This window comes from Rhinopithecus bieti, unplaced genomic scaffold (assembly GCF_001698545.2).
Source record: "Rhinopithecus bieti isolate Rb0 unplaced genomic scaffold, ASM169854v2 scaffold_31512, whole genome shotgun sequence".
Classification (NCBI taxonomy): domain Eukaryota; kingdom Metazoa; phylum Chordata; class Mammalia; order Primates; family Cercopithecidae; genus Rhinopithecus; species Rhinopithecus bieti.
Window position 1 is genome coordinate 59,448 of NW_016813381.1, and position 19,502 is coordinate 78,949.

Here is a 19,502-nt window from a genome sequence, read left to right on the forward strand (position 1 = left end):
TTTTTTTTTTTTTTTTTTTTTTTTTTTTGGAGATAGGGTCTCTTTATGTTGCCCAGGCTGTGAAACATTTACTGAGAACTACTCCAGTGCCACACATTGGGGCTGTATGCTATGGAGTACAAGAGATGAGTAGAGATAGGGATGGGAGAATAGAAGCAGCATTGGTTGAATCCCCTTATATTGCAGGTGTTCTGTTAGGAATTTTAAAAGCTTTTTCTCATTTAGGTCTTACAATAAACCTAAAAGTAAGTGACCTAGTTACTTTTATTGTACAGATGTGGAAACTGAGATTCAGAGAGGTAAAATGACTTGTGAAATGTCACCTCATCTTGGGAGAGGAAGAACTGGTCGATCTGACTCCACAGTCCATTCTTATCATAACTATGCTTTATTGCCCAACTCAGGTTTTTTTGTTTTGTTTTGTTTTATCAACTGCAGTGTTGTATGTCAAAGCAATATATAAACTTTAAAGTGTTATATATGTGACATAAGGAGATTGCAGTATAGCAGATGCTATTGGTGCCCTACCCATATCCCCTCAGCACTAACCTTTCCCATACCTGCCAAAAGCATCCTATTGTAGGCACATGCTGTTCTCCTCTTGAAGACTTTCTCTCACTCTGGGAGTGAGACAAGTCAGAAGAGTTAGGGAGGAATTAATATTTCCCAAAGCAGTTATAAGCTAATGGTGAATGGGAGTTGAAAGTCAAAGACCCCAACTTCCTGGCCCTTTTGGTGGATATATTGTCCATCACCTCCAGAGGTCCCAGAGGTAATTTGCTGATTAATACACTGTTTTGTCATCTTTCTTCTCCCTATCTCATTTCCTTGCTCCCCTAGCAGTTCTTCATAGAATCACCTCCAATTAAACTACTGGCCCTCAAATCTTTGTCTCGGGGTCTGCCTCCAGGAGAGTCCTGTTTAAAACAACAATGTTTCAGAAATTCTTTTTTTGGCTCCTTTCCCAGGAGTCTGTGTGAGTGTCCTCAAGCTGCTCCCTGCTTACCCACGACTTACCAATGGGTGATCCCCAAGGGACCACCTCAGAGACTCAGTGTGTCCCTTCCTATCCCCTTTGATGAGGATCCCATCATTGAGGGTCCTGCTTTTAGATTTTCAAAGTGCATCTATTATCAGATAGAAAGGTGGTTCTTAAATTTCAGTGTGCATCAGAATCACCAAAGGTGAGATGTTAAAATGCAGGCTCCCTGGACCTAACCCAGACTTGAGAATTAGTCTCTGGAGAGGAGCTCAGGTGCTTGCATTTTCTAGATTCCCCAAGTGATCCACGTAGTGTACACTTTGAGAAATACTGTCCTAAGACATCCATGTAGACTGGGTCTCAAGGGAATGTAGATTATGTTCCTTAGTGCTCTCTCTACCCCCAAGGCCTCTGTGGATTCAAGTAAGAAATCCTGTAATAGTTATGCTTCCCCGGTCCTATAATGAAGCATGAATAAGGCCAAGATCCAGATGCTACTGTCAGAGTAGGGCAGCCCAAGACTCCTAGGCAATGTTCTACAATGCGGAGGAGAGATCCATGTTACTGACTGCCAAATTATTGCTCTCACCTCTCTCACTGCCCACCCCAACCCCTATTCTCCCCTGTATTGGAAACACTGTGATGACTTCACATGCCCAGTTAGGTTATGACCTGTGCTCCTTTGTCTCTGGGTGGGAGCCCCCCTTTACAACACACACACACACACACACACACACACACACACACACCCTTGCCAAACATGGCTGCTGTAGAGTTTGAGTTCATGGTTTTGATCAATGCTAGGGGTGGGAGGGGATGGCACAGAGGAAGGTGGCAGTGCGGGTTACTTTGTTGTGGGTATACCCCCAGCTTCTCTTGTCTTTTTTGCACTCTCAACTTAAATGCCCAAACTTCAAGTACAAACCTCAACTCCTTCCCTCCATCTCCAGCCCAGTGTCATCCTAACCAGTGGCCCCAGTACGCGTCTGCACCTGAGTAATGATGCTTTTCCATGGCCCCCATCCCACAGCAGCAGGAAACCTCTTCTCTACCTTTTGGGCTCGGGGAACAAAAATCAGGGAAGGCTTCTTGGAGGAGGCCTTGAGGGATTGATGTGATTTCTACAGAGAGGGATGAAGGGAAAAGGCATTGAAATAAGGAGTAAGGAAGGGAGAGCATAACTAATATAGGATAAGCATTGGGCACTCTATAGATACATTACTTCATTTATTCCTCACTGCAATTCTATGAAATAGGTACTAATGGTAGACCCATTTTACAGATAAGGATACCGAAACTCAGAATACTTAAGTTAATTGCCCAAAGTCATACAGCAAAGTAGGAATTCTAAGCCAGGCAGTCTAGCCTGTTCTCTTGACTACCCTACTCTACTGCCTCTCAACTATTATACTCCTTATTTTACAGATAGAAAACTGAGGCTGAGAGGTTAGGTAACCTGCCTAAAGTTACACAGCTTATAACTGGAAAAGCTGGGATACATTGTGTTTAGCAGATACCATTCTATTTACTATCTAATCATTCATACCCTCTGTAACTTAGCTTTTTTCACCAATTATTTCAGTCACCACTCCAATTCTTATGGAGTCAGCCCTAGATACCATCACACCAAATGCTTATAGGTGCTCCCAATGAAAATCTTTCCCCTAGTGTGTAAGCACTGTAAAAGAGCAAGGCTCTTCTGAAATCAAGAGAAACAGACCTCTAAAACACATCTCTATTCATTTTCAAAATAGCATTCTATTTAAGTTACCTGTTTGTCAGGTTCCCACTTATAAAAGCTACAGGAAAAATTTCTTTAGATCTTTAGTTGGGGACAAAGTACTTTCTATCTATAGCAAATTATGAGTTAATCATTCTCTCCTCAGTTGTACCTTGTACATATTTCTGTTCTCGCACTTCTCCCACTGGGTTATAATTGTCTGTTAACTTGGCTTTCTTTCCCACTCGAGTGTGAGATCCTCCAGGCTAGGGACCAGGTTACTGTGACCTCTGCATCTCCATGGTCTAGCCCCAGAATTGGCACAGAGCAGGCATTCAAAAGTGTTCATTAAAAGAAGAGAATAATGAAATGTGGTTAATAGATGCAGCATCCCACACACGATCTATCGATCCCACTTGAGATTTTAATCAATATTCTTTCTGAATCCAGTGGTATGCTTGAAAACTGGCTCCCAGAGAGCCAAAATAACAAAGCGCCTGATTTGGTAGTGGTTTTGATTTTTGTGGGTGTTAATACTCTCATCGTGCTGATTTCAAGCCACCAATGGGTTTAATAACTGCGCCACAAAATTTCTGATATTTAACAATGGGCTTTCAAGAGCCCCCTGTATTTTGCTGAAAGTCTATAATTCTGCCTAGGGTGCTTGAACTGTTAACGTGTCAGTGTGATCAGAAAGGTGGATGAGCTGGCAGAGTGGGGAAAATAATGCCAGATGCAAATAGCAGGAGTGAAAGACCAAACCAAACATTTGTGAATTAAGAGAATTGTGTTTGCCTCCCATGAACTAAGCCTCTATCATTTGTCGTCCATTTGCAAATTGAGATCCACTTAGATGACATGGCTCCCAGTAGAGGGAGAAACCTGCCAAGTAAGCAATTATTCTGAAAAATCAAAGGCCTGAAGAACACATTGGGTTTCTCAGAGATATTTACTTTTATTTGAAAATATAAACATGTTCACTCACTTCTTTCAGCAATCAGAAAATCTCATAGAGAAAGATATCAAGTGCTGGAAGCACTGCACAGATGGAAAATGCATAGATGAGGCATAACTAGGGAGTTCAAAAGGAGAACATCCCATCCTCTACATCTCCATATGTTTCTCTTCCCTCCCCACTCAGAGGCTCCATTGTTCTAGGCTGGACTTAGTCTCTAATACACTACCCTACCAGCCATGCTTAAATGTTGCACACAATAATGGAACTACTAAGTAAATGGCAGGATTTGAATCCAGAACCATCTGACTTCAAGGTTTATGGCTCTTTCTAGTACATCACCTTTAATAAATACCAATTTGTTTGAAGCTTTAAGGGCAACTCAGATAACATTTATAAAGAATTTTAGATTCTTACAAGTTTAAACACTGTAAGGTGTCATTTTAGGTGTGACGAGTTCTTGATGCTAATAAACACCTAAAGATGGAGAGGTGTGACTCTTGAGCCAATGAAGGAAGTCTTGTTTTATCCCACCCACCCTCAAGTAGCTGTGGCTGGAAATAACACACATTTGAGTAACTACTCAGCCATATGCCAGATGGTGCCATTCCTTAAAAAAAAAAATCAAAGTAATGAATCCACTGGCACTCTCAAGCTTGCTACTCAGTACCCATACAGTCCTTCCTGTATATCTGTCAGAAATTCATGATTATATTGCTTTGGGCCCAAACGATTTTGCAAAATCTATAGAGAACACAAAGATACAATTTGATATTTAGAATAAGGGTATCAATATTAAACCAAACATTGTTGTGAATATGAATATAGAAATATATAAATAGTTCATAATAAATTTCACAAAAGAAGATATCAAGAATGCTGTCATTTAAAATTTACTGTCTAAAATAAATTTCTTGCTAATTTGGGGAGATAGCTAATATCAGAGAAGCTACAAAAGTCATGAACATGGTCGTGTTAAAGAAAAACTAACTTCCCTTTGCTGTGATATTCTAGACTGAATACTAGTTAAAAATCACTCCAATTCTTCCCTCCAAACAAATCTAGGATATTTCCAAATATAAACAGGTGCCATGAAAAGTCCTCTAGATAAGGTACTCCAAGAACAGCATTTGGAAATGCAACATAGCTTGATAAAGCATCCTTTTACAGGATGCTGGCTGGTGGAAAGAGTCAGGAGTTTAACGTATTTATTATTGGATCCATGACCAAGGACTCTAGCTGATCAAAGCTGCAGGCGTCCTGTGTGGGGAAATACATGTAAATTGCCTCAGGAAATGGATTTGTAAGTTTCCGGATTTTTTACACAGTCCCAGGCATCATTTGCTACCTTCCAAACTCTGTCCATCATTTTGCTCCTTTGCAGTACTCAAGAAGCTTTGAAAGCAGATGAAGATATTCTTAAAAATTCAACCATAAATGGGAAATTAACCTTTCATCAGGACGGGGAAACCTGATCTACATTCTCTCCCCTAAAGATATGACTGCTTTAAGACAATATTTCCCACCCTCCCTGGTGGTACACAAGAGGATTTTCAGTGACACCTAGATGAATACATTTTATTTTCATACAGTTGTATTTATTTTCTTGTATTAGTTTAATTGATATTATCCCTCTGGACATGACTAGATTTAAGTAGTGACTAGCTATAAAGAAAAAAATATTAAGTAAATACTAGTCATGCGACATGCAGATAAGACAAAAATCATTAAGGATGTTTGTGAAGGAGTGAAATTTGAGAAACACTGTTTTAGGATTAAGAAATGAAGTGTTCCAACGAAGGTCAACATGTATTTAAATGGCCGTTTATCCCCAACAGCAAGAATAATCTGTTGTCCCTTTAATTTATTCATGGCCATTTATTGCCTCTTATTTGTATTGGTTCTTTGCCTCTCCTGCTGTTTAGCATTAAATCTTCCACATATTCCATTGAGTCATGATAAATGCAATGTTAAAGTCTGGGAAGTGAAACTTCCCAAAGACATGTTCTTTGGTGAAATCCTTGTTCTCTAATCCTCACATCCTAGCATTTTTATTTGATGCCTTTTTCAATTGCCTTCTCTCTGCATAAGCTTCCCTGTAGACAGCATAAGCATTGATGAGATTCCTCGGTTATACTTCCGTTTTCCTTCTTTACAAAAAGCTTCAGCCTTTTTTTCTCCATCTGTACCACCCCCATCCCCACTGCCATTGGGCTGACTTTGGTATGGGTGACTGGCTCTTCTCTGCCTCACTAATCCAGCACATTTATTCAAGTCAGATGACTGCAATATGAAGCATTGTCATTCAGTGATAGGAGAGCATGTGTGTGCAGATTAAGATTATTAGAAAATAATTCTAACAGAATTGACTTCTGGTATGTATTTAGGAAGACTCAGGCAATTTCGTACCTTGGGGGTTTTATTCATGAAGATGAATACCTTTTATCACTTGGAAGATTACTTCTGTAAAGTGTGGCATGTTTTAAGGCTGATTTCTGTAGCACACCTCTTCTTCAACTTCCAACACAGCCAAACGTAAATAGGATGCCATAGGACAACAGTATCTTTTAAAAAAAAAATTTTAACTAGGAGAGCAGGAAAAAATGAAGGGGCTGAAAATGTCCCCTCTTTGAACATAAAGAATGTGGTCTAATAGCCTTTTCTTAAAGAGAAAGTAGTCATACAATAAATGAAGAAAACTTGGTGAATTAAACCAGCAATCCCCCACACCCACACTTCTCTCCTAGCCCCTCAGACATTTGCAGGATGCCTAAATCAAAGAGAAACAGAGTAAGGTGAGCATCAAGGCATGTTCTGTACTCAAAGCAAGATCAATCTTTATACATAGATCCTTTTTTGGCGCTGAAGTAGAAAATCCAAACAAGGAGATACTTAGGTCTACAAATAACCTAATCTGCATACCAGATGGATCTAAGGGGGGAAAAAACATACACACTTCTCCACACACATATTTTTTTCTAAAATGTGAGCATAGAAAAACAGATGCTTTTGCCTCCCAACGGATCTGTGGGCCTCTCTCAAGTAGTCTTGTGGAGCAATTTCATTTCAAATTTCTAAAATTATGAAAATGTCTAGATTAAACATTAAATTGAAAAGGAAAGGGTCTCTTACATAGAAAGCCAAATTGAATATTTTACGAATTATTTTTAACTGCTCAGTGATACCCAGCCCCCAATTTCACAGATGAGTGGATACGGGGAGGGGGGCCAGTAAGAGGAAGTCTCCCCAAAATGGGTTGACTATGATTCACTAACTTCTTTGACAAATAATTTGATGCTATATGCATGGCTCTGTGTGTTAGTATGTAAGAGCTCCTTCTTCTGCGAATGAAACTCTGCTGTTAAAGCTTCAGTGAATAAGGATTGTGGCTTTTTTTTCTTTCAGATCCTATATGTGAGGATTAAAAATAAATTTCCTTAAAACAATAAATTTTATCTACATTTCACACATTTCCCCTTATTACATTTAATATATCTGCTATCATATCAAGCCATCCATCATTTCCAACAAATCTTACAAAAGCAAAGTGAATACAGAACATAGATTTGGAAACTTGCTATTTCTTCCTTAAATTTCATGGTCGACTGTGAAAACAGCTTTTATACTTGAAGTTCTGCAACTAATTCAGAAAGAGCTATTATAATTACTGCAAAAGCAAAGTTGAATATTCTCTTGGTTACCAGAGTCATTAAGTAACTGAGGGTACAATTCATACCTTGTTCATCATAACAGATGGAAAGAACAAAGATTTAGGAAGAGCTGAACAAGAACCACTCCCATTAACTAGTTCCATTATGCATTGCACTAAGTACAATCCTCCCATCCCAGCCTATTCTCACAAGCCCTGTACCAAAATTCAAAAAAGGGAAAGACCGAGAGCAAAACATGACACTTTTTGCAGTGAGGCCTCCTTTAGCTCGCATCAGTAGGATCACAGCTGCTCCATATAAGTAAGATTTCAAGATAACTGCAATTTACTGTCTTAAGTATTGGGACTTTCAGCATTTCTTATGGAAACTTTCCTGAAAATATGCATATCCTTGGGTTTTTCAGCAGAGATTACTGAACACAATAAACCATAGCCTGATGAATTAGGTAGTCACAAAGAACATCCATGATTATACTGCGCGGTAGTATGATGTTGTCTCCTTTTTTCATCCCTTCTTTCTCCTTTAAGTCAGTCTGTCACTTCCACTGCTACTAATACCTCTTTCTAATATCAGTCCACCCCTCACACACACGCCTTCTAGTTTGAAGCTTTTAATTTACTGTGAACTGGAAAACCAAGATTGGTAAGAACTATATGTTAAGTAAGAGTTAAGGCACTGAAAGCAAGGATGAGGAATTAATTATGGGCTTCAATGCATCAGCTTTGTGACACTTTAATGTTCCTATCTTTAGATAAGCTTCCTATCCCAGTTTAAAGCTAAATTTTGAAAGGATGATGTTATAAGAAAGCTACCTTCAAATAAGTAAATTTGTTCTGAGCAAACCAAAGTGGGCCTGAATTACAGTAGGTATCTTGATAGCTCCAAGTTTTTCTGAATCTGAAAAACAATGTCTCAATGAATGACCCCTTCCCACATTTATATAGCATCACACACTTAAATAACGGACATTTCAAACACTTTTTTTTTTTTTTTTTTTTTTTTTTTTTTTGAGATGGAGTTTCGCTCTTGTTGCTCCAGGTAGAGTGCAATGGCAACGATCTCACTCACCACAACCCTCCGCCTCCCGTGTTCAATGTGATTCTCTGCCCTCAAGCCTCCCGAGTAGCTGGGAATTACAGGCATCCACCACCACGTCTGGCTAATTTTGTATTTTAAGTAGAGACAGGGTTTCTCCATGTTGTTCAGGCTGGTCTCAAACTCCCAACCTCAGGTGATCCGCCCACCTTGGCCTCCCAAAGCACTGGGATTACAGGTGTGAGCCACCGTGCCCAGCTTCAAACACTTTTGTAGACATTATCCAGTTCGATCCTGGCAACACTTCTCAGATAGGCAGGGCCAGATTATGGACAAGGAAATGAAGGCTCAGTAATTTGCCCACAAACAAACAATTAGCAAACGACAAGATTGGGGTCCTGGGTCCTCATTTGCTGCTCTTTTCACAACACTGATGTCTTCTATTGCTCCCTCTCACCTTCTCTATGCACACAAAAAAAAACCACTAAGCTCTACCTCCAATGAGAAAAATGTATTCCTTTTCCTTAGATTCCTTCCTTATTCCTCTCTAAGCTCTGCCAGATGTCTTTAAGAATATTGCTCATTTTTCTAGCAGAACCCAAAACCCTCTGGTTTTATTATGTTGAGAGTTGTCAGTTAATTAAAAATTCAACAAATGTATGGTCCCAACTTGCCACCAAAAGTTAACAAATGTCACCAGCAAGAATGTTTCTCGCAAGCGGACACTGAAGAATACATCCCAGAAGACACCTAACAGCTCATTTCGTGTCATGGAAACATGAGAAATCACATCCTCAAGACATTCATTAACCTTTCATTTCCTCCATAAATAATCAGTCAGAAACGTGGCTCGTAATTTAAATTAATCAAAAACTATGCTCTCTTGTACTCTCTCTCTCTCTCTCTCTCTCTCTCACACACACACACACACACACACACACACACACACACACACACACACATATATACTTAAAATGACTTGTTGAAATGACTTGAGGGCTTGTAATGCCAGCATCATAGTCAAATGTATGGTTCCACTTCTCTGGTCAACTTAAACATTGCCTCCTCCATGAAGACTTCCCTGTTCATCTCAGGCCTTAAATATCTCTTCCTCCTCTTGTCCAAGAATTTATAGCAATTACTAGCATTTGCTACTTAGCATATATTTAGAAACCATGTGAAGTACTGCCAAGAGTATGGGTTCTAGAGGCAAATGGACCCAGATTCCAATTCCAGTTTTACCACTTCCTAGCTGTGCGGCCTTGGAAAACTTACATAAACTCTTTCTGACTGAAGTTCCTCATCTGTAAAATGAAACTAATGATACTTAATCTGTTAAACTGTTCTGGGGATTAAATACATATAAAGCACTTAGCACCATGCCTGCATATACTAAGCACTCAAATAAGGACAGGTAGACTTATTATTATTACAACCTTTCGTGTATAGTTCTGGTTTGATATGTGTGCAATTTTGAGGCCTTCTCACTTTGTTCTAAACCCTTTAATAGCTGCATCCAGAGAGGAATTTATCATAAAGCTTAAACTTAATGGCCCCTCACTTGCACAGCTTCTTTCCAAGGCCTTGTTCCAAATTATGACATTCATAATTTTATAGTTTTTTAAAGAAAGATCCTAAAATCGCATTAGCTTCAGGCCAGTACAAAACCTGGTTCCACCTCTGGTTGTGTCTTTAACCTCTATGTTATCCTGTTCCCTCCATGGGTACTCACTGTAGTACTTTGCACACATTCAGTACTCAATAAAAATCCTCAATTAACCAGAATGTTTCCTGAATTTGCCTTCAAGGAAATAAACATCAATTATTTAGTCAAAAGCTTCTAACTTCTAACCAACACGTTTGGTTGGAAAATATTCAGTCCACTCACATATTTTGAGATAATAAAAATACACTTTGTGAACTGTACAAAGTACAATGTTATTAATACAAAGCCTTTTATTAGACTTTGCACTAATATAGCATTATTCATAAAAATTATGGTAAGAATGATGATGCTGAGGAAGGGTTTCTCAACCTTAGCACTACTGACATTTGGGCCTGAGAATTCTTTATTGTGTAGGCTATTCCAAGCATTATAGGATGTCTAGCGACATCCCTGGCCTCTACTCACTAAATGCTAGTAGCACCCTTCCCAGTTGTGACAATCAAAAATGTCACCAGGCATTGCCAAGTGTCCTCGAGGGGAATCCCTCCTCAGTGCCCTAAGGTATCACGATCAGCACCAAAAGATGTACAAACAATTGCAAGTCTTTCACACTAAAGCAGGAAAAGGAAGATAAGCATTTTAGAAAAGTTTTCAATAAGCAAAAGCAACCTCAGTTAACCTGAAAATCCCATTAACCCCATTCCTTGAGTGTTCTATTCCCTTAGCATTCCAGATAACCAAAAAAAAAAATACTGTACATTCTATTTTCTACTTTGTATGCAAAGTTCAGCTGATTTTCCATCTCAAAAGCTAAGTACACAAATCGAGTTCATGGGTTGGGGATCTTCAGCTTCATCACTTTTGCCATCTATTTTAAGTGATAGTGATACTACTGACCTGGAAGTTTAGGGAGTTTTTTTCCCCTTGTTTTGACATTTTAACTTTGATATTAGCATGTCTTCCTGTTTTATCTAGTTGAAAGCGAAATGCAACAACAAGAAATCTGATCCAATTAACTGTGATTTTCCTGTATATAAAAGATCTAACATTTTGTTCTAGCCGCCCCACTGATTGTGCAATTGAAAATGCCCTTCTTGAATAAGCAATATGTCTTATTTCTTCTTTCTGCAGGTTGTGATCCTGGGGAAACACTCAAGAGGTTACCACTACATGCTCGCTAACCTGGTAAGAACAAGCAAGTGTCCCTGGGCAATATATCCTATTTAGTTTGCATTGTTCTGTAATCATCCAAAAAGGAAATACATGAAGTACCTAATGCTTTCTCCAGAAACTTGGAGACACGACTTAGTAAATACCAAAACCTGAATGCAATAGCCTTGCTTTCAATTATGCTGTCATTGTTTTAGCTGTGAAGCAGCTATATTCTTTCCTAATTTAAAAAATAATTTGATATGATTCTTGTTTTTAGATTCAATTTCGGTTTGAAATGTAAACTATTCTAATTGGGTTTGAAATATAAACCATGGAATAGGGGACACAGGAAACTGACTCTTTCCCAATTGATTCAAGTATATGTGCAGATCAGCACTGCATTTGTCCTTTCAGAAGCAGACCACTACCAAATCTTTTTGAGCCAGATGTCAGAGTAGGTTTCAACATGGTACATTATATGACCCCGCCAAAGTGTATAGCCACATTTCTACTTACATAAAACACAACTTGAATGTTTACTTTCAAACTTCCCATGCCTTTAAAATTTGTGACTCTGTAGAAGCTAGTATTTCATTAAGGTTATTTTATACATTTTCTTTCTCTGGAAGGACAATTTGTTTAGGAATTAACAAAATTGCTTCTAAATTGGTAACATCTGTTTGGCAGAGGTTCTGAATAATACCATCTCCATGAAATGAAAGAGAAATGTTAAATTATCACTATAATACTAAAAATCTATTAAAGTTATTACATAACATGAGTTCTAACCCCAATTTTGTTTCATTAGCACAACGGAATTATGATCATTATAAAGCTCTTAAGCCAAAAGAATAGAAACAAAGGTGAAAGATTATTGTAATTATATTCTTATGTATTTTAATCAAAAAAAATCTCATTTTTTAATAATGAATCTTTTTTAAATGAAAAAGGAAATGTTACTTAAACCTCTTTCTTAGGAGTATGTGCATTCAAACACTTTATAAGATGCAGATTAGAGCTACTGCTTTCAAATGTTGTGTGCATTTTTCTCCAATAATTTGCTCTAAGTGGAGCACTTCAGTCCATTTTGGGAATAAATGAATCTACTCTTTTAGGAGAAGAAATCTTGATTCTTAAATTGCATCCATATATTTTCAATATGGTTTTTAGGCAACCAATAAATAAAGGGGTTGTTTTAATGCAATGGAGGTTAGACTGTGGCTTGTCAGGATATATGGATGTCACAACAAGGTACCTGTTACAGTTATTGATGACTTTTTATCATTACTTTCTCACCAGTAAATATTTTGCTCTCCTTCTTTCCTTCCTTTCTGTTTTCCTTCCTTCCTTTCTTCTTTCCTTCTTTTCTTCCTTCATCTCTTTCCCCTTTCCTTCTCCTCTGATTTGTATGTCCTAGAAAGCAGCAAGGTTTATAGCACAGTGTTTAAAAATGCAGGGTTCACCAATCACTGACCCATACCTGAGGTAACTTTAGGTAGTATACACATGTAAACTTTTTTATTTTAATGAAAATATATTTCCTTACTATGTATTAGAAAAATATAAAACTAGTGCATCAAAATTGAAATTTTATAGATATTATTACTTCAAACAGGGCTAACATAGAAATATAACAAAAGTAAAATATGTTTTTAATGTTTAAGTAAACAATAGCAAGGGGGATAAAGAGATATAGCAAAATCTGGATTTTGCATACATGGTTGTTATTATACATGAATAAGTTTGAGATATAACATTGCACTGGGGGTCAGAAAGTTTGGGTTGTCAAACTGACTTTGCTACTAGCAAGGTAAGGGATCTTGAGTAAGTCATTTCACCTCTACAGACAGTGTTACAATTCCCTTACTTTAACATTTAGGTGGGAGTAGTGGAGGGCAGTCATTGACGTGTTGGGTGGGTCATTTGAAAGCAGATAATAATTAGAAGTGCAAGATATTTATTGGGAGTAACACCTGTGTAAGATAAAAGGGAAAGGGACATAAGTAGGCAGGGAGAGCTTCAGACCACAATACAGGTCTATACCAGTAACAGAAGGGAAAAAGAAGCAAGTTTAATAGGAAAAGCTTCAGACTGTAGTGTAGCACTCATAAAATTCTGGCCAACACAACTAGGAGATCAGTGTAAAAGATAGCTCATAGAGGAGTCCTATGCTTCTTCCAAATGGCAAGTCATTGCATCCCAATTTTGCTCAGTCATTAGCTGGCAGCAGCCCAGAAAGCACACACCTTCCACTTGAAAACCGAGGCAGATCTGAAGGTACCTGAAGCTGGAGGTTGTCAGTTAACTTAATTCTTTGAGACAGGTTTTGCCTTAAAGGGCCATCTGAGCCGTGCATAAGAACGGCTCTCTCAGTTGGCCTACCATGACTGTAAAGGCCTTTCCCATTCTGTAATTCCAACTGGGTATCCTTATTTCTACTGACAAACTTTTTTTATTTTTTTCATTTTTGTGGGTACATACTAGATGTATACTTCTGTGGCTTACATGAGATATTTCGTACAGGCATGCAATGTGCAATAACCACACCAGGATAAATAGGGTATCCATCATCTCAAGAATTTATCCTTTGCCTACTGACAATCTTTTAGATCAGCTTTTATTGCAATTTTGAGATCCAAACCTGACAAAAATTAAAGTCTGTGGAGTGATAGAACTGAAAGAGAAAATCACTAGGACAAGGTTGGGGAAAAGAATGGCAAACTGAATCCTATACACACAACTCAGAATTATGAGACTTTGGGGGAATGTCTACTACAAGAACAAGCAAAGTCTGTTCCTTCAAAAAGAAAGTAATGTATAAATCATGTCAGTCTGAGTAATGAAAATGTGATTTCCTTTACCATGGTTTAAGTTGCCACCCTTTCTCTTCCTTTAGTGACCCTCTTTTCATTTGAATTCAGCCATGTAAGTCCCTGTACGCTGTATCAAACTGCATTTGGGCAATAGAGATAGGAGCTGCTGTTCATCTCTGATGATAATAATAATGAGACAAATTATCCCTACTATGGTCCATGGTTCCCAGTTTTCTCAAAGCAGATAAAAATTACCTCAAATGCCTCCATCTAAGACACACACACACATACAGAAAGAGAGAGAGAGAGTAAACCGAAACCATTTAGAAGTAAGTTGGATGGTCAAGAAAAGGGGAGATGGAAATAAGAAGATGTTTCCTTTGAAGATGAGCCAGCTGGATGTAAGCTGAGGATGGATATCTATATACAGAAGAGTAAAGTCCAATGTGAGTCTTGGTGTTACAAACAGCACAAAACCACTGCTTTCTTCTACAAATGTAGAGTCAAGAATACTTAAGCTACTTAACTAAGCTTCCTGGAATCACTTCCTACAGTTCCCTTTGATACTGAGCTCTGTCTATCTGGCAAAGACTTCTTTGTACATTTACATGGAACGTCCCCTGGTAGCAATCCTAAAGTGAGAAGACTTGGATATTCCATGAAGGCTTTAACAAAGGCCTCTCAGAGGTCAAGATGTACATTTCAGAGTGGACAATGAGCTGCAGAAAATTCTAGCTTGTTGAAATCCTGAAAAGAAACAGAAGATTACACCAGGAGTACAACCCAGAGATGTGATCTACTCAGGCCAGAAGTGGACATCCCAATAGAGCAAGTAAGTCTCTTACAAATTCTTGTATCAGTTGATGATGTCATTTTTTTGGAGTTGTTCTGTAATTAATTGTTTTCTTCTCTTCCAGGACTCTCTCTAACATGGCACTGTTTGTCAACGTTAGTCCCAGAGGTAGCCATCATGTGTACAATCTGTCAGTCAAGCAGCCTCTCAGTCTCTCATGGTAAGGTCCTGGATCCGGATGCTTTACCCTGCATTGTCAGGCATGTTGTGTAAAGTGATCTAGTTTTTTTTCACATATGTCAGTAATGACAGCTCAGTTACTGTGTGTAGAGCCCTAGAGTAATATTAGGAATAGATGCAAAGGCAGGAGGCAGTGTGGTATAATAAAAAAATAAAAATAAAAATAAAGCACGAGGCTAGGAGGTAGGAGTCAGGTTTGAATCCCAAGAATTCATCAAACTACTTATATGGCAAACCAAACCTCTCTGAACCTNTCAGGATATATGGATGTCACAACAAGGTACCTGTTACAGTTATTGATGACTTTTTATCATTACTTTCTCACCAGTAAATATTTTGCTCTCCTTCTTTCCTTCCTTTCTGTTTTCCTTCCTTCCTTTCTTCTTTCCTTCTTTTCTTCCTTCATCTCTTTCCCCTTTCCTTCTCCTCTGATTTGTATGTCCTAGAAAGCAGCAAGGTTTATAGCACAGTGTTTAAAATGCAGGGTTCACCAATCACTGACCCATACCTGAGGTAACTTTAGGTAGTATACACATGTAAACTTTTTTATTTTAATGAAAATATATTTCCTTACTATGTATTAGAAAATATAAAACTAGTGCATCAAAATTGAAATTTTATAGATATTATTACTTCAAACAGGGCTAACATAGAAATATAACAAAAGTAAAATATGTTTTAATGTTTAAGTAAACAATAGCAAGGGGATAAAGAGATATAGCAAAATCTGGATTTTGCATACATGGTTGTTATTATACATGAATAAGTTTGAGATATAACATTGCACTGGGGTCAGAAAGTTTGGGTTGTCAAACTGACTTTGCTACTAGCAAGGTAAGGGATCTTGAGTAAGTCATTTCACCTCTACAGACAGTGTTACAATTCCCTTACTTTAACATTTAGGTGGGAGTAGTGGAGGGCAGTCATTGACGTGTTGGGTGGGTCATTTGAAAGCAGATAATAATTAGAAGTGCAAGATATTTATTGGGAGTAACACCTGTGTAAGATAAAAGGGAAAGGGACATAAGTAGGCAGGGAGAGCTTCAGACCACAATACAGGTCTATACCAGTAACAGAAGGGAAAAGAAGCAAGTTTAATAGGAAAAGCTTCAGACTGTAGTGTAGCACTCATAAAATTCTGGCCAACACAACTAGGAGATCAGTGTAAAAGATAGCTCATAGAGGAGTCCTATGCTTCTTCCAAATGGCAAGTCATTGCATCCCAATTTTGCTCAGTCATTAGCTGGCAGCAGCCCAGAAAGCACACACCTTCCACTTGAAAACCGAGGCAGATCTGAAGGTACCTGAAGCTGGAGGTTGTCAGTTAACTTAATTCTTTGAGACAGGTTTTGCCTTAAAGGGCCATCTGAGCCGTGCATAAGAACGGCTCTCTCAGTTGGCCTACCATGACTGTAAAGGCCTTTCCCATTCTGTAATTCCAACTGGGTATCCTTATTTCTACTGACAAACTTTTTTTATTTTTTTCATTTTGTGGGTACATACTAGATGTATACTTCTGTGGCTTACATGAGATATTTCGTACAGGCATGCAATGTGCAATAACCACACCAGGATAAATAGGGTATCCATCATCTCAAGAATTTATCCTTTGCCTACTGACAATCTTTTAGATCAGCTTTTATTGCAATTTTGAGATCCAAACCTGACAAAATTAAAGTCTGTGGAGTGATAGAACTGAAAGAGAAAATCACTAGGACAAGGTTGGGGAAAAGAATGGCAAACTGAATCCTATACACACAACTCAGAATTATGAGACTTTGGGGAATGTCTACTACAAGAACAAGCAAAGTCTGTTCCTTCAAAAGAAAGTAATGTATAAATCATGTCAGTCTGAGTAATGAAAATGTGATTTCCTTTACCATGGTTTAAGTTGCCACCCTTTCTCTTCCTTTAGTGACCCTCTTTTCATTTGAATTCAGCCATGTAAGTCCCTGTACGCTGTATCAAACTGCATTTGGGCAATAGAGATAGGAGCTGCTGTTCATCTCTGATGATAATAATAATGAGACAAATTATCCCTACTATGGTCCATGGTTCCCAGTTTTCTCAAAGCAGATAAAATTACCTCAAATGCCTCCATCTAAGACACACACACACATACAGAAAGAGAGAGAGAGAGTAAACCGAAACCATTTAGAAGTAAGTTGGATGGTCAAGAAAAGGGGAGATGGAAATAAGAAGATGTTTCCTTTGAAGATGAGCCAGCTGGATGTAAGCTGAGGATGGATATCTATATACAGAAGAGTAAAGTCCAATGTGAGTCTTGGTGTTACAAACAGCACAAAACCACTGCTTTCTTCTACAAATGTAGAGTCAAGAATACTTAAGCTACTTAACTAAGCTTCCTGGAATCACTTCCTACAGTTCCCTTTGATACTGAGCTCTGTCTATCTGGCAAAGACTTCTTTGTACATTTACATGGAACGTCCCCTGGTAGCAATCCTAAAGTGAGAAGACTTGGATATTCCATGAAGGCTTTAACAAAGGCCTCTCAGAGGTCAAGATGTACATTTCAGAGTGGACAATGAGCTGCAGAAAATTCTAGCTTGTTGAAATCCTGAAAAGAAACAGAAGATTACACCAGGAGTACAACCCAGAGATGTGATCTACTCAGGCCAGAAGTGGACATCCCAATAGAGCAAGTAAGTCTCTTACAAATTCTTGTATCAGTTGATGATGTCATTTTTTTGGAGTTGTTCTGTAATTAATTGTTTTCTTCTCTTCCAGGACTCTCTCTAACATGGCACTGTTTGTCAACGTTAGTCCCAGAGGTAGCCATCATGTGTACAATCTGTCAGTCAAGCAGCCTCTCAGTCTCTCATGGTAAGGTCCTGGATCCGGATGCTTTACCCTGCATTGTCAGGCATGTTGTGTAAAGTGATCTAGTTTTTTTTCACATATGTCAGTAATGACAGCTCAGTTACTGTGTGTAGAGCCCTAGAGTAATATTAGGAATAGATGCAAAGGCAGGAGGCAGTGTGGTATAATAAAAAAATAAAATAAAATAAAGCACGAGGCTAGGAGGTAGGAGTCAGGTTTGAATCCCAAGAATTCATCAAACTACTTATATGGCAAACCAAACCTCTCTGAACCTGATTATCAATCTGTAAAATGCAGAGGTAGACAAGATCAGTACTTCCCAAAATGTACATGAGATGATTTTAGATACTACATAGCAAAACTTCTCTTTTAACTTATTAGTTTTGAATGTGTATTAAATACATATTAGAAAAACAACTATCCCAGCAATTCTGTGATTTTATAGATACCATTCCTTAGAATGAGGTTAAAGTAGATATGTAGATAAAAGAAACTCAGTCAATGTAAATAAAAATATTAAGTAAATTTATAGTTCAGATGGTCCACCTATATGGCAAAAACTGAAAAGGTGGTATATTAATGACTAGAATTTGGAAAATAAACCACTGTCACTTCTAGATCTACATTTCTTCCCTCTTGGAGTTCAGTTTGGACCAGGGTAGGCCAGGAGTAAGGGTGTAGACCCATCATCTGAGTGAATGCTGAGGACACAAACAGGGAAGCAAAACCAGAGCCCCATTATTCTTGAGGATATAAAGTTAAAAGGCAGACTAAAGCTTTAAAATCAGTCCAAGTGGGCAAAATCCGAGAGAGATATGAGTATTCTTAGTCAAGTTTTAAACAGAGCTGGGGATCTGAAGGATCAATCAAAAACAGCCTAGCAGATTACACAGAGCAAATTGGATCTGGATTGAATGATCCAACAACAGATGTTCATCACTCCCCATATAAGACCAAAAACAAAAACAAGACAAAACAAAAACCCACAAACAATTGAAGTGCCCAGGGGAGAACATGAGCCATAGCAGGGCTCATTCAGTGTTGCACCAGTTAACCACTGCCTTAGAAGACCTGACAGTTCCTCTGCCTAGGTTGAGACTGGTACCAGAGTTGGAGACAATTGCTGACCCTGTAAGTGGAGGAATTTAGGTAATGTCTGCTGTCAGCAGTAGAGAGCTACAGGCAATCAAACAGGTCATTGTGCAAGGAGAGAAAATAGAAAAAAGTTCATCTGTCTTATATTCCTTTTTGATGTGTTAGCTGTTTTCTTTAGACTTTCATTTAATTTTCTCAGAACTTCTATGAGGAGAGACTTCTTGTCCACCCACCTCCCTAAGCCTTTTACAGATCAGAAAATGGGCCCAGAAAATATGTATAACTTGTCCAAAGTCTCATAACTAATCCATTGCCAAACTAGGTTTTCTATCCAGATTGGTAACACTCTTAGCAGAGCACCTTGCTTTTCCCACTTTACCCACCCAGGCTTCTCAGTGAGATAGAAAGCCAGCACCACAAAGGTCACATAAGAGCATTCACAAAGACACAAATGTAAATAAACGAAGCACAAGCTCTAAATTTATGAGGATGAAGTGATCAGAGATAAAAAGGGCTTTTAAAAACAAGAACACCTTGGG

General features: G+C 38.3%; 1 protein-coding gene across 1 annotated transcript in view; it reads left to right on the forward strand.

The window, feature by feature from the left end:
• The window catches only part of LOC108512771 (glutamate receptor 3-like), a gene marked incomplete at its 3' end in the record, with an annotated part of 74,969 nt that overhangs the window by 22,413 nt on the left and 33,054 nt on the right, over positions 1–19,502 (forward strand). The window contains exon 2 of the mRNA XM_017848161.1: positions 11,161–11,214. Coding sequence (XP_017703650.1) covers positions 11,161–11,214 — 54 coding nt within the window. The remainder of the gene's footprint in view (positions 1–11,160; positions 11,215–19,502) is intronic.